The 16,075-nt window shown below is 34.0% G+C and overlaps 3 protein-coding genes across 3 annotated transcripts in view; 2 read left to right on the top strand and 1 right to left on the bottom strand.

Annotated features, from left to right (window-relative positions):
- EcR (Ecdysone receptor) overlaps positions 1-12,634 on the bottom strand; it is a 51,501-nt gene extending 38,867 nt beyond the window's left edge. The window contains exons 1-3 of the mRNA XM_012364356.2: positions 12,499-12,634; positions 12,130-12,349; positions 7,580-8,448 (exon numbers count right to left, since the gene is read on the bottom strand). The gene's annotated coding sequence lies outside the window, so the exon portion shown is untranslated. The remainder of the gene's footprint in view (positions 1-7,579; positions 8,449-12,129; positions 12,350-12,498) is intronic.
- On the top strand, positions 9,346-10,288 carry Sf3b6 (splicing factor 3b subunit 6). The gene is made up of 3 exons (XM_012364361.2): positions 9,346-9,507; positions 9,631-9,749; positions 9,838-10,288. Exons 1-3 carry the CDS (start codon positions 9,475-9,477, stop codon positions 10,061-10,063), a joined length of 378 nt encoding a protein of 125 aa, XP_012219784.1. The 5' UTR covers positions 9,346-9,474; the 3' UTR covers positions 10,064-10,288.
- Positions 12,635-13,398: 764 nt separating the features above from the next.
- Positions 13,399-16,075, top strand: part of Oatp74D (Organic anion transporting polypeptide 74D) — a 116,830-nt gene continuing 114,153 nt past the window's right edge. The window contains exon 1 of the mRNA XM_067347269.1: positions 13,399-14,212. The gene's annotated coding sequence lies outside the window, so the exon portion shown is untranslated. The remainder of the gene's footprint in view (positions 14,213-16,075) is intronic.

The raw sequence follows: 16,075 nt of genomic DNA, 5'->3' as shown, positions 1-16,075 counted from the left end.
ATCACTGATTTACAGTCGTTGCATCAAGCATTTCCAGTGCGCTTCGCAGCAAATGGCAATCTCTGCTCCCCTCTCCGCGAGGCGATTCCAACACGCCTCAAACACCATGTCCCTCAACTCTCCTCATCCCGCAACGTGTTTTCTCATCGACGTCGTCTGCGCTTTATCTCCGGCCGTCCTCGAAAAATGTTCGGTCGGATGTGCTGGCAATGCGGCGACGACGGAGTGGTGGTAATGGCGGTGGCGGCGGCGGCGAGACGGACACGATGTTTTCGCCTCGGTCAGTAGTGCCAAGGGAAAGCGTCGCGTTCGCGTTGCAATACGTGATCATTACAGCCGTCCGTAAAAACATGCGACGCTAGTCTCGAGATGGCACATAGCGAGAGTATAGAGCAAATATAGGTAGCTGACACAAATACAGAATTTTCGAGAATTCGTTCAGAATACGGAAACCCGGACAAATCCCCTCCCCTCCCCAAAATATCAATAAGAAGTTTTATGATATCAAAAACATCCGATATCAGTATTGATATTACGTATTGTGTTAACGACATTTATCAGGGACTTTCTTATTAAAAACAAAAAAATTTTTTGCATGAAGCTCAATCATAACAGCAAGCTGCTGGAATACCATAATTTCCAATTTTTTTATATACGATGTATAAAATCACGTACATCAATGTTGCTATAATTATTTATTAATTTTTAAGGGCAGCATCATGGATAGTCAATGTGAAGTCGATGGAACGAGAAGTACACAAATGCTCCAAATCATACATTAATGTTTGTCAGATTAAAAATCAGTGGAAACGCGAGAGAGGAGTCATAAATGGAAACCTATGATTTAACATTTACAGTATCACGAATTTATGTATTCAAGGTTGCATACATTCACAAGATGTATATGTAAACTCGACGTTATTAAAATCTCCCTCCTCAGGTTCAGACATTCTCGAGTTGAACGTATCATATCTAGACATACGTCATGAGCAGTCTGACAGTTTGACATCTTTAGCTATATATGATACACGTGTGATAGATTAAACATATATAAAAATTAATAAATTATTATAAATCATACAATATCGTAAAAGGTAGAGAAAGTTCAATTTGTATTTTCAACTAACAGTCGAGATGCTTATAATTTTCGACTTTCAGTTCACAATGCACGAATGGCTAAATATGATTCAGAATTATTTAAATCGGAAATACAAGGTCGAGTATATGCATATCAGAAAATTTGCAGGATATTTTGTGTAAGTGTGCGATGTTTCTAGCTCGAAAGCGACTCGACGAATCAGTAATTGGATCGCGGTCGTCGCAATCGCGAGTATCGAGCGTATAGCGAGCATGCGGTCACTCGCTCCGTTCTTGATGTGAGTCAATGTATGTGTATGTGAGCTAAAAATGATACGTTGCACGGGGAGTGACGTCATGACGAGCAGCTTCTCGGCCGATGATCGACGCGACGCGCGCGCGGTGCGACGACAAGCGCACGGGTGTTTACGTCAAGCGCAAATACCAAATTTGTAGTAGAACAATGTGTTCTGAGAGTTTTGAGAGCCAAACTATCATTACTAAATTTTTACGTACTTTATAAGGCACCCTTTACGTTGCACATAAATTTAAATCCTGATTTTGAAGCTTTAAATGCCCACACTCTATTTCGTATTTTATAGAGTGTATCTTTATTATCCTCGCGTGTCTTTAATTAATAATATCGTTATGACGAAGTTGGGTATAAACTGAAGCAAGTCTACGCATGTCGTATTAGGAAAAGTGTACTTTGTTTAACCGACAAGACATTAAAAAGCTCTAAATCAGAAATAAAGCTATTTTTTATTGTGAGAACGGAAAAATATTGTTATATTGTTCATGTATTATTTCTCGTTATAATAATGTGATAAAAGTAATGTTGTTTGCAAACTTGTTTTTAGAAGTCAGTCACTCCCAAAATATTCCAAGATAAAAAATCTCAGAGTTTAACAATATAGATTTCACATAAATCAAACAAATTCCAATTTGCCATAAAAATAATTCTGTGTTTTAATTGTTGATACGCGTCGTACATTGCGTTTTTTAGCCTACATCAATAGCATACATGCGATAAAAAAGCATGGCAAATCATACGAAACTTACAATTCTTTGGAAAACGATAAGATCTATATGCACCTATATTATCACAGTACACATTCATGCAGTGCTTTCAATGTCGACTGTACGCCGCGAAAATTTAGCGAAGATAAGCTGACGACTAAATAATCTTGCTGTATCTTGTGAAACAATTTTTTAAGCCCACTTTATACAATAAAGTGCGCACGTTCTTTAATGCATGTTGTTCTCTTTATTTCATACTTATTTCGTCAGCTTTATTTTTTGGGTTTAGATAGGGTTTTAGATTTCTTGATTCACACAATATTTTTCTTCTTTCAGTATATTTCATGCGCTTTGCATGGCGAGACTGAGAGCATAACTAAACTATGATATCTGTGTAGCATCTGTCTAAATATAGCATAATTAATGCCACATCATCATTTACTATTATTCTAGTTTAAAAAAATTATTTTTAAAAGACTTCCCACAGTTTCTATCGAAGTATCTTGCAAATTTTAAATAATTGTCGTGCAAAGTATGAATGAAAAACATTGCAGCACAGTTGTTCGGTTTATAAACAATTATACTCACAATATGATATTTACCGAGTGTCAATTAGTAAACTTGTAAGATCGACACATAAATGTTTGTTTTGTATTGCTCTACATTTTGCTTTGCAAAAATCTTTCGAGTAAATATTTCATGATTAAAAGTATTTCGAAAAAATTGTGATACTAGAAATCGGATCTAGAAAGTTTAATAGATATGTTATTTATAACTGAGAGCGAGCTAATGTTTTAGTGATTGTTTATACTAGACATTTGTTATCTTTTTTCCATTGATTTGAATCCACAGATTCTATCTCTGCAATTTACAAGACGATAATTTCTTGATAACTCTTTGGAACTTTTTATAATAATAAATACAATTGTAGTACAGTTTTTAGAATGCAATTACAAAATGCTTTCTCTTACTTTTGCTTTTGATAACATTTTACGACGTATCGTGATACAATAGCAAAGTAGAGAATATAAAATGACAAATAAAATTTAATTGATATCCTTCATTATTGGTTATGTTTATTATTTCTTTCATATTATAATAGTACTCACGGATCGATTGCTTATAGGCAGTTCTTACTAAATATTAGAGTCCGACCGAAATTTCGGTTTCGATTTCGGTTACGGTCAGTTTGGCCAAAAATCAAGGTTTCGGCTTAATTTCGGTTTCGGTTGAAACTAAAAAAAGTGGTTTCGGTCGGACTCTACTTTATAATACATTATTTTTTATTTTGTAATATTGCGTTTTATTTGTAAAAAATACTTTATATTTTAATAAGATATTAATAAAATCATATTTTTAAAACAGTACATAAATTTTACACATTTTCCAACGGTTTTTTTAAAATCATGTAGCTTTTTATAAAACTCCTCCAAAAATTTCGGTTTCTGTTTCGGCCGAAATTGAGTAAAAACCGAATATTCGTTTTCGATTTCGGCCGAAACTAAAAAAAGTGATTTCGGTCGGACTCTACTAAATACGACCGTACGCTGTTGATAAGTAAAATTTGTAACAGTATTAATTATAATTCTCATTATATTAGTCATAAAACAAGTATATAATTACATGTTAGACGAAGTGTTCATTGTGTACACTTAATTAAAAATAGAATTGGTCAAGTCAATCAACGTCCAGCAGTGTATAAATAATAGCGCGGTTAAAAATTTGTAAGTACATTTGGTGTGTGTGAAGCTGGCGTATCATTTCGCGGAAACTCACAAATAATTAAGAGTTCTGACTTTATTTTCAATAGTTCTAGAGTTCCTGATAGTTTAAACAAATAGTTCTGGCCATTAAACCAACGAAAATGCCTCAGGACAAACTGAGACGCCAACTTCACGCAGCGTCTCACTTTGTCCTACGACATTTTCCTTACCAATAATTGTTGGAAATTAAAAGATTTATAGTTCTACAAGAGTTCTAAGAAGAGTTCTGCCTTCTAAAAGCAAAAAAATATCAATAAAGATAAAATAAGAACAAGCAAATCCTTATATCTATAGATATACAGATGAGACGCCGGCCTATTTTCAAGAGTTCTGTTTATTCCAACTTAGATCTCGTATAGTTCTGGGCATGCACAATGTCTTTCCAAAGAGTTCTGATGGTTACAACAATTAAAAATTAAAAAAAAAAATTATTTTACCCGAAAAACGTGTTTTTTCAGGTATAAAAGTGAGACGTTGGTCGATTTTCAAGAGTTCTGTTTATTTCAACTTAGCTCTCGTATAGTTCTGGGCATGCACAATGTCTTTCCAAATAGTTCTGATAGTTACAACAATTAGAACTTTTTTTAAAAAATTATTTTGCCCGAAAAACGTATTTTTTCAGGTATAAAGGTGAGACGCTGGTCGATTTTCAAGAGTTCTGTTTATTCCAACTTAGCTCTCGTATAGTTCTGGGCATGCACAATGTCTTTCCAAAGAGTTCTGATGGTTACAACAATTAGACCTTTTTTTAAAAAATTATTTTGCCTGAAAAACGTATTTTTTCGAGTATAAAGGTCAGACGCTGGTCGTATGTCGATAATTCTATCGATTTCAAGTGACATTTCGTGTCAGTTTGTAATGACTTTTTATTTCTACGAAAAGTTCTATGCGTAAAAGTTATTAGAATGTTGATTAAACAAGTTAGGTCTCTCGAAACGCTGGACGTATATATATTGAGCTATCGAGGTGAGACTGATCTTTTTTTAAAAGTTATTTTGGCTGAAAAACGTATTTTTTCGAGTATAAAGATCTGACGCTGGTCGTATGTCGATAATTCTATCGATTTCAAGTGACATTTCGTGTCAGTTTGTAATGACTTTTTATTTCTACGAAAAGTTCTATGCGTAAAAGTTATTAAAATGTTAATTAAACAAGTTAGATCTCTCGAGAGGCTGGACGTATATATATTGAGCTATCGAGGTGAGACTGATCATTATTCTACGTCATGGATTTTGAAATTTTTATTTCATTGTGTGAAAGTGTATTGTTTTAAATGTACTTATCTTGTTCTTAGCATAATTCAGAATCACGGCGTGGACATTTAAAACAATATACTTACACAGTAAAATAAAAATTTTTTAATCCATGACGTTGTAGAAAAACAATCAACGTTTCACCTCGATAGTTCGATATTTATACGTCCAGCGCTTCAAAAGATCTAATTTATTAAATTAACATTCTAATAACGCATAGAACTCTTCATAGAAATGAAAAGTGATTACAGCCTGACGCAAAATGTCATTTAAAATCGATAGAACTATCGAAATTCGACCAGCGTCTCAGCTTTATACTCGAAAAGATACGTTATTCAAACAAAATAATTTTTTTTTTAATTTCTAATTGTTGTAACTATCAGAACTTTTTGGAAAGGCATTGTGCATGCCCAGAACTATACGAGAGCTAAGTTGGAATAAACAGAACTCTTGAAAATCGACTAGCGTCTCACCTTTATACCTGAAAAAATACGTTTTTTGGGCAAAATAATTTTTTAAAAAAAGTTCTAATTGTTGTAATCATCAGAACTCTTTGGAAAGACATTGTACATGCCCAGAACTATACGAGAGGTAAGTTGGAATAAACAGAACTCTTGAAAATCGACCAGCGTCTCACCTTTATACCCGAAAAAATACGTTTTTCGGGCAAAATAATTTTTTAAAAAAAGTTCTAATTGTTGTAATCATCAGAACTCTTTGGAAAGACATTGTACATGCCCAGAACTATACAAGAGCTAAGTTGGAATAAACAGAACTCTTAAAAATCGACCAGCGTCTCACTTTTATACCTGAAAAATTACGTTTTTTGGGCAAAATAATTTTTTAAAAAAAGTTCTAATTGTTGTAACTATCAGAACTCCTTGGAAAGACATTGTTCATGTCCAGAACTATACGAAAACTGATTTGGAATAAATAGAACTCTTGAAAATAGGCCGGCGTCTCATCTGTATATCTATAGATATAAGGATTCGCTTGTTCTTATTTTATCTTTATTGATATTTTTTTGCTTTTAGAAGGCAGAACTCTTTTTAGAATTCTTGTAGAACTATAAATCTTTTAATTTCCAACAATTATTGACAAGGAAAATGTCGTAGGACAAAGTGAGACGCTGCGTGAAGTTGGCGTCTCAGTTTGTCCTGAGGCATTTTCGTTGGTTTAATGGCCAGAACTATTTGTTTAAACTATCAGGAACTCTAGAACTATTGAAAATAAAGTCAGAACTCTTAATTATTTGTGAGTTTCCGCGAAATGATACGCCAGCTTCACACACACGTATATTTGTGTTTGTAAATTACTGGAGAGAATACTTATCACGTATTATTACACATGTCGATACTATTAAAACATAAAATAAATGCATTATAAAATGCATGTTTTCTCTCTTTTGAATAGTTCACATCATTAGTTCATATTTAAAATGCATATTTGCCCAACCCAACATCTTCCATTTCCATATTAAACAGATAAACTGAATATAATTGCTTCGCGCGTCAGATCACTATATCTAATGTAACATGACAAACTGTAGATTCACGTGACATAGACATTAAATGTGCTTTAGCCTTTAATAATTCAACTCCGAACATTTCTACATTTGAATGCACACAAGCTACATTATGTTATTATTTCTAAAGTGTATTGTGAGAATTATCCGAAATCTTAGTTAATATAGAAATAGAAATTTTCTAAAAAAATGTTAATAAAATATATTCAAATTAGGTAAGCACTATTATTATTCATCATATCACCTAATTTCATTATATTAATTTCTTCATGTAACATGTTAATTTTTTAATCAATAAAAGAGATGCAAAATTTTTTAACAAGTTTAAGAAGCAAATATTTAGCACAATCTGCGGATAAACTATAAAAATCTATGATTGTGTTACTAATACGAGTTACTCGTACATCTATTTTATGCAAAAAACAATTTATCAAAAAGATATGATCATTATTCCGTTTGTTTTATATTACAATGCGTTTGCAAATAATGAATTGTACCTTTCAATGATTTTTATGATCACTCATCATGTCAATGCGGTTACATTTCGATGCTATATTTATTATATTATTAATAATATAAAATTTCGAGCGTTTGAGCGTCAACGAGTGTATCTCACATTCGCGCAATCGGAAAGTTCTCGTCGTGCGACACGTCCTCGCGCGAAGGTCGCGCCGTGCGAGTGAACAGCAAAATAAGCGAGAAAGAGATATAGAAAGAAAGGAAAAGAGAAGTGGGAGGAAAAGGAGGGTGAAAGATACAGAGAGAAAGCTAAATCAATCTTTGCATATACGTCAAAGGATTAATTTATCCGGTTAGAATTAGAATAAAATTGCGATATCAAGTAACTCGTTCAAACACGATTATTTTACACACTGTCTCGGTGATGATCGTATAAGTAGCATCTATTCAACGAAAATGTAGAAATTAGAAGATGTACTCACATAACAGGATACGTAGGGTAGAAATCCTGATGTAGATGTTCCGATTTATCCTCGGTCCTCGAAATTTCCAAATTCAGACAGCACTTATACACACTCAATACACATGTGTAACACGTCACTTTGCTCCTTTATTGCCGCACTACGTATGTATCCCCAAGAAGAGCGAAAATTCACGAATATGAGTCTCCTGGAGAGAGAAGTAAAGAAAACAGTCACGAATTTGCAAACAACGTCGCGTTTAACCTCGCCTCTCGCGAAAGCGCGACTGATTGCCGTGTCCTCGTTGCACTCTTTGCCGTTCGTCACCGTCCGAACATGTTCGTCTCTTTCTCTCTCTCTTCCGCCCCTCTACCATTTTGTTTCCCTCACTCTGCCATTGCGTTCTCTCTCTCTCCCTCTCTCTACTCTTTCACTTTATATACATCTTCTTTTCTCTTCAACTCTCACACTGTCCGTCTTTTTTTCGATAACGCGAAAGCGCACTTCTGCCTTCGATTGTCCAACGAAAGAATAAGACTGTGTTACGGTAAAAAGAGATAGTTCGCTGGACAGATAGAGAGAGGGGAGAAAGAGAGCGAGAGAGGGAGGGAGGAAAAGAGAGAGAGAGACAGACACGCACGTGAATTTGACAGAAAACAACGTTAAAACGAAAAGACGTTTTTCTCCGAAGGAAATGCGATGACACACGCACGTCACAAATCCCACTTCAGCTGCTGAGAGTACAGGCGCGCGACTGCGGAGCTCGTATATGCCGGCGACGTGACTCGCGACTTTGCCGTCGGCTTCGATGGTAGCGCTGCGATGGCAGCAGATGTAGAGACTCAAGTCAGGGTCTGGTCATCTCCGACTTTTCACTGACTTATCCAGTTCTGTGTCAGACCAAATATGGAAAAATTAGTTACTATATTCAAACGTAAAAGAACGAAAAATACAATTAAAAAGACAATAATAATTATTATAAATATTTATGTTCCTTTAAACAATGAAAAATATTCAAAATAAGATTCCTAATAGCATGCATAATTGTAATAACAAATAAATAATTATTCAATTATAAAATACACACTGCTATATTTTTATTACTAAAAATTTTAGAATTTGCTTTAGATTTGCAATACACTCACTTCATAAATTATAAACTAATTCAGAATTTTTAAGAATATGTGATAGTTTTCATAAAAAAATAAACTGTTAATGTTTAACTTATTTTATACAAAAATGGCTAGTTGTATGTTTAGTTGTATTAACGCTAAGTTTGGAAAAACTTATGATTGATTTTTGCAATTCATGCCCACCATCTCCTTCTTGTTCATGTTCTTTGTGTTGAACCAATGGATAGCTATAACTAAGGCGTGTGATACTCTATTTCAGGAATAGATGAACCTACGGCAAGCTCATTCCTTCCTAAGAATGAATCCATCGCATGCTTATACTTATTCCATGCCTCGTTGCTAAGAAGCGTGAGCGAGAAAGAAGCAATAATCATCAACAACAAAAATCGGCTGAAAGTTATAGATCTTGTCCAGCTCAATAAAATAAATACTGTAATAAGTATTACATAGTACTAAACACTACCGCCATATTCGGTCTAGAATTCAATGGTGACCGTAGTGACCAGATTCTGTCAACGACCTCCATTGTGAAGAGTATTCTCACGCACTCTATGCAAGACACAGAAAACTAAACAGCAAACGAGTATTACCATTTGATGGTAATGCACATATGATAATGCACGTGATGCACATCATGCTTATAAAACTGTGTGCTTCCGCCACATGAGGTCTCTCACTTATTCCTTGTTGTTAGTGTTGTGAGTTCTTCAATCAAAGATATTTGATTCTCAAATTAATTTTTTACCTTGAGAAAGCTTTAGAGTAAAAAATCAATTGATCAAAATGACTATGGCAATGTTGCAACGTCGTGCCAATGTAAGTATACACAAATTTTTAACACGTTATTAACGAATTACGACCTAATTATATGACTGCTGTTAATATAACCTAACTTTTTGCATATTCTTGCTTTCTAATATAAATGGGATTTTGTTTTAGGTAAGGCTACCACCCGAAGTAAACAGAGTGTTATATATCAGAAACCTACCATATAAAATCACAGCTGAAGAAATGTACGATATATTTGGCAAATATGGAGCTATCAGGCAAATTAGAGTGTAAGTAATATATCACGTACAACATAATTGGACTCTTATAACATTATAAACTTGTAAATTCAAATTAAAATTATTATTCTTATTTCAGAGGTAACACAGCTGAGACAAGAGGCACAGCGTTTGTTGTATATGAAGACATATTCGATGCAAAGAATGCATGCGACCATTTAAGCGGTTTCAATGTATGTAATCGTTACTTGGTGGTTTTATATTATCAGAGCAATAAGGCATTTAAGCGAATTGATGTTGACAAAAAGATGGAGGACCTAGATAAATTAAAGACGAAATATAATTTAAATGAAGAGAAAAAGTAACTGATTAAACATTTGCGTAAAATAAAAGCTGAGATCTTTAAAGATATTGGATTAAAAATAATATAATTATATAAGTAGTTTAAGCTGTAGTATTAAGCTGTATACATAACACTATGAATTAAATATGATTCAGAATAAATTAAAACTTTGAATACTGTAAGTAATATAAAATTTATATTAACGTGACACCAATAAAATGTAAATAGTTTTTTCATCATTTTAAAATGTAATTTTTTTTTTCTTGTGTTAGCTAAGACCTTATACAGTTAAGAAATATTTATAATTGATCTGATTTTACAATTCCTTTAATATGCATGATAAAGATTGCATTCTGATTATTGACAAGATATAATTTAACCAAGATATAAGTTAACATATACACATTAATATTATACTTCTATTTGTAGATTTTATTCAATATTTTAAATATTTTTGCTACTTTCTTATTTTTATTACTAGAAAAATATGTTTATATATAGAACAAATAAATGTCTTTTAATATTGGATAAAAAAATTTAATATCTATAATCTATTTCACTAACTTCTTGTTCAAAATAATGTGAATTAGTTGTGTAAATAAATCCATTCAATTATTTAATAATAATGATAATGATTTATTGAATATAATTCTAGAATATAATTTTTTAGAATATAATTCTAGAATATCTAGAAGAATATTTAGAATATAATTCTAGAAATATATAGAATTATATTCTAGAATATTCAATAAATCATTATTATCATTAGAATATAATTCTAGAATAATTCTAGAATGATTCTAGAATATTCAATGAATTATTAATTTAGAATAATGAATATAGAATTTAATGCATTCAATAAATATTCATTAAATAATAATATAAATGTTCATATACACAGCTTTTACTTTAAACAACGCATTTCGCTCAAATATTAATACAGTTTTTAGTTTTTTTTTCTAATTCGATTTCAGTTGCAGTGATAGATTTATTAACATTTAATTCGATTTAATATTATTTTCTATTTATATCCAATCACAAACTAAGTATATGGGATGAATATTTAGTGAGAGAGTATGTTCGTGTGGAATGAGATTGATTTCTTCCTCCCGAAAAGATATAAAAAATCAAGGCGAAAAAATGTCGACGCATTAAAAGGCTATAATTAATACCACTTTCACGGTCGGTCGTGGAGTGGCATTCCTTCGCTTCGAGGGCTTCGTGAGGATGATAGCTATAGTGTTGTCTAAAGTATACTGTCGCGAGTAGTCTTATATAAGTAAATGTCGCAATTTTTATTCTAAAAAGTGGCAAATCTGACAACTCCAAATCTATCTGTTTTACTTAACGCTTTCTAAATTTTATTTCTTGCTTCTCTAAATAATGATCAATATTTTATATCATCACCAACTTCGTAATCGTTTAACAGTTTTGATAGTGTATTGCTTTTAAATCTATGAATTTTACATTAACATATAAACATATGTAATAAAAAAAATAAACAACCGAGTTCTTTGCCAATAAATTTTTCTTTTATACAAACAATTTTTCTTAGGCTCAACGCACAATAGAAAAAATATTAGGAATAAGAATAAATATTAAATATTAGAAGTAGAAAATTGATATTATTTCATTTCAAAACAAGAAAATGAAAAATGGATTAACATATCATAAATTAGGAAATAAGAATTAGAAATAATTAATCCATTCCGTTCCTTTGTTTGAAATAAAATAATTCCAAATTGCTCTTCCTAATATTTAATATTTATTCCTATTCCTAATATTTTTTCTATTGTGAGTAGGGCCTTGCTCATCTTAATTACTTTTTATAATACAAATATAAGAAATGTCAAATATGTAAAAATAGCAATTTAAAAAAATTAAATATAATCGTATTTTTTAAGATAATTTATAAATTATTTTTACTTGAATTATAATTTTAAATTTAAATTTAAATTGATCCAATCCTTGTAAACTTTTAAACCTTTTTCTACCTTTTATATCACTCTTAAACCTTTTTCTACCTTTTATATCACTCTTTATTAATTATTAATTTTTTTTTTAAAAGAAAAAGTTTTTTGGAGATACCTGTTTAGCGGGGGTTCACGATTGCGGCGAAGCACGCGACTTTTGTTGATATGTGCCCATGTTACACTTGTCATTGATAAGTGACACGCGCGTAACTCAATCACTCGTCTCATCTGCATATCCGCGTTTTGTAAGCCGAGCTCGATATGATCTACATGTCGGACATGTTTTTCTTCTTTTTCTTCTATTTGTTTCGAATATCGACATCAAGTATCAGCAGCTAGGAAAAAACAATATCATCTGTTATTACAAAAATATTTGATTTAACCAGATTAAAATGTAGGAGAGCATAGTCTTAAAATGTTGGATGATAAAAGGTCGACTGTACTATAACATCATTCGCGTATATATTCGCGAAAATATTCGTACCGTAGTCGCGTTATCGTGAGAACGACTGAACGCGTACAACATGCACGCGTGCGCCCCACGATGCAACGCACGACGCACCCACACGCGTTCCCGAGGACGATCGTGCGGTCTAGCCCATTCGATTTCAGTTGAAAGCGAAAACCCGCTTGACGTTCACTGCCGCGCTGTCCGCATGCTTCCTTGCTTGCGAAATCTCGTTCCGTCTCTCGGCGTGCGGCTCGATTCTTGCATGCATTATCATCTGCGTTGACGATACCTGGGAGCTCCCTTACTCGCGGCGCGGACCGCGTCGCGTCGCGCTCGCTATTTAATAGAACAACGACGCGGCGTCATATGTCGTACGATTGCTGCGGCGACGGCCGCGTCGTTGGCGACTCACTCGGCGCCGCCCTGCACATCGCGCTGCGTTTCATCCATGAAAACCTGCAGGGTTTCCTTATCAATTCGGAGCAAAGCACATGGCTGTTCCTCTCCATCGTCGCCGTCAGCAGTCTGATGCTGGCCATCAGTTTATTCGCCACAAGGCGCTATCATGTCGCATCGAAAATCACTAGATTACATGAGTAGATCCACGCGATGATAATGATGTTTATTGTATGACGCATGTGAAAAACATTGCGTCGACTATTGATGGATGAAATGCATAGCGCGTGAAACGCAAGAATCGTGAGCTACAATCTCTCATCGAAATTTTATCATTCGGATGATAAGTACAAGTGCGTCAATACGAATCGCGGTGCTTTGGAGAACACGAGAATGCGGCAAGAGCTTCATCGGCGCATTGGTTAGAGATGGATTCACGTTGCGCTCTACAAAATCCATCAAAACGTATCGTTGAAGTGTGCTCGGCGATAAGCACGCGCGTGCGATAGTCGCCGACTTCGCAACGTGAATAATTCTTTTATCTTCACAAATAAACGTCTATAAAAGTTGTGTAACTATGTATTTATATTGACCTTAATATTTATCGGCACGGCTTAAATATACTTTACGAACGTTTCTTACATCGAATACAAAATTCGTGTATAACCTACGAACATTTCTATCATTCTCTATACCGTTTGCCTAATTATTATAATTCATCAAAATAAAACGAAATCAAACACGTTATAAACTGAGCTACTTACTTTCAAATTAGTGGAAGGATTTTTCTGATACTTAATGTTTATTGAGCCATGTTTTAATGTTCACGAGAAATATATAGTTCCTATTTAACGTTCATCGAAATATTTTTCAATAATCCTTGCACATATATATGTGTGTATATACGTAACGATTCATATCAGTCACCTGACTGTCATGCGCGAGCTTGGCGCGTCGCCTAGAAACACGCGTGTAAGCATTGCATCTCCCTCTGGCCACCGCTTTAACTAAACATCAAGTACCACACAATTCAAACGTCGGCCGCTAGCTCGCGCGGCGGACTCTACTGTTGCCGCAGCTACTAGCTGCCCGTCACTATCTAACGCGTGCGCATCGGTCGGAAGGTTATGCGATCGCGCGAACTTCAGTTAGCATACATGTGGCTGTGGTTGGCGAAAAGTCCGTTACAAGAACCGGCGATTTTTTCATCGCATCATCTCTATTGTCATCAATGATGTCGTCGACACATCGAGAACACGCGTGAACGAACAAACATTTAACGCAAGGAGATGCAACGACCGCTATTGCGTCGCGATGGCCCGCTACCTGCTGCCTGTCGATTTGCATCGAGGTGAGTACGCGCATCTACTTGTGCGGCCATTGCTGCCGCGTTTTTAATAGAAATTGATGATATAAAAATGGCTTGAATACGGAATCTCGATTGTATCACAATATTTGTAACGAGTCTTGAATTTCTACATGCCCGCATTTGTGTATATGTACGCAAATTATCACAAGAGATACACATATACGCGTATGTCATATTCGTTTGATATGTGTGCGTATGCGCGCGACACACACACGAATACCATTGATGATCCTTAGATATAGATATTTTAATCTGCAAACATATCGTATTGAGATTTTTATCCGAAATCGTCGGTATTCATATGGATAAAAATCCTACTACTATGTTTCATGCCGATTAAAATATCTACATTCAAGGATCGTCAACGATTATTCATGCGGATGAATTCTTACTGTAACGTAGTTTAGATAGAAATTCTCACAAAGTGAATTTTATATGGCGCCATAAATGGCGTGACGATAAACAACATACATGGATTTTATTATATCCTTAGAATAATGTCGTAAAATATTTCTTAATATAAATAAAATGTTTTTATATGTATATACTCTTAGCAATGAATTGAACATTCTATAAGAGGTATCTATTTGTTATTCTATTTATTCTCGTGCGCAATTTATTTAAATTTTAGCACGTTATAACTTATATGCCTAGCAGAAAGAATGCATATGATAAACAATTGTACTTTATTACGAACTTAATTTATAATACATCGATAAACTAATTAGTGCTCGGAAATTTTTGATAGTCGAGCAGTTTGAATAGATCAAATCTCGGGATTACATGTCAAATAGTTCGAAACTTTCAAAGTATGTTCCAACAGTTTGAATTGTTCACAAACTATGATAAAAACTGAACGTAACGTTTGCCCCCGAACGTAACATTATACATGGCTTAAATATTGAAGAAGCATATAATGATTGTATATTACTGGGTTTCGAGTATCCGCAATACTCGGCGGAGTATTCGGAACCGAACAGATGCTTCCGCGATACTTAAGTGAGTATGTTTATTCGCCGTCTGGATAAATACCACGCCACACTATCGATAGTCTGCGTTGCTCCTGCTCGCGCTAATGTGGGTTCATTTGGATAGACATTGATGCCGAAGTTAACCTTGGTTCATTCAGCTCATGTGTATATCACCCGGGGATGCGTAAAATACGCGCTCTAGACTATACAAAGATTAAAAGCGATCAAGTGATCGTAGGATTAATAATATAATTAAAATACCATTTGATCGTTCAAAGATTGATTTACGAATTGATGATGAAATTATTTACATCTGAGACACTTTGTATATGTTACATTATATTTCTGAATCTATTCTTTTAATGATATTAAAATAAAACAAATTGGATTGACTTACCGGTTCACGATTCGCAGCAGCAGCTGCTTACAGGTTGATCAATAGCATACAAAATACATCCAAATATTATAGCAGCGTTTAAAATAATTATTTGAGAAATCTCATTATTACGCACATAGAACTTTTACTCATTTCTCTCTTTTATGCAAATGCAGAAATAATAAGGATAGTACTATTGGAAAGGATAACACACCGATACAAAACAATTCGTTCTGTATCGAGGTGCCGTCGTGCGAATGATAAAGGTGCAATAAACATATCAAAGATAAGGTTGCGATTCCGATTTCGGAGAATGTAAGAGGTAGGCTGTAACAATGTACGCTTCGATACATAGCGCAAGAGAGAGAGAGAGAGAGAGAGAGAGAGAGAGAGAGAGAGAGAGAATATAATAAATCACGCAGCTAAAAGCAACAAAAACAACTCTACTGAACCCCGCGAGTCAGTATCGAAACTCTTAATATTAGGCTATTTATCAAA

This window comes from Linepithema humile, chromosome 1 (genome assembly GCF_040581485.1).
Source record: "Linepithema humile isolate Giens D197 chromosome 1, Lhum_UNIL_v1.0, whole genome shotgun sequence".
Taxonomy (NCBI): domain Eukaryota; kingdom Metazoa; phylum Arthropoda; class Insecta; order Hymenoptera; family Formicidae; genus Linepithema; species Linepithema humile.
This window is presented reverse-complemented; position numbering and strand designations above follow the sequence as displayed.

What these genes read in the sequence shown, in the direction of transcription:
- Sf3b6 (XM_012364361.2), top strand. Translation starts at nt 9,475, where the DNA reads ATGACTATGGCAATGTTGCAACGTCGTGCCAAT. An exon ending in TGTTGCAACGTCGTGCCAAT is followed by an intron (nt 9,508 to 9,630) that starts GTAAGTATACAC and finishes ATTTTGTTTTAG; the next exon opens with GTAAGGCTACCACCCGAAGT. An exon ending in GCTATCAGGCAAATTAGAGT is followed by an intron (nt 9,750 to 9,837) that starts GTAAGTAATATA and finishes TTCTTATTTCAG; the next exon opens with AGGTAACACAGCTGAGACAA.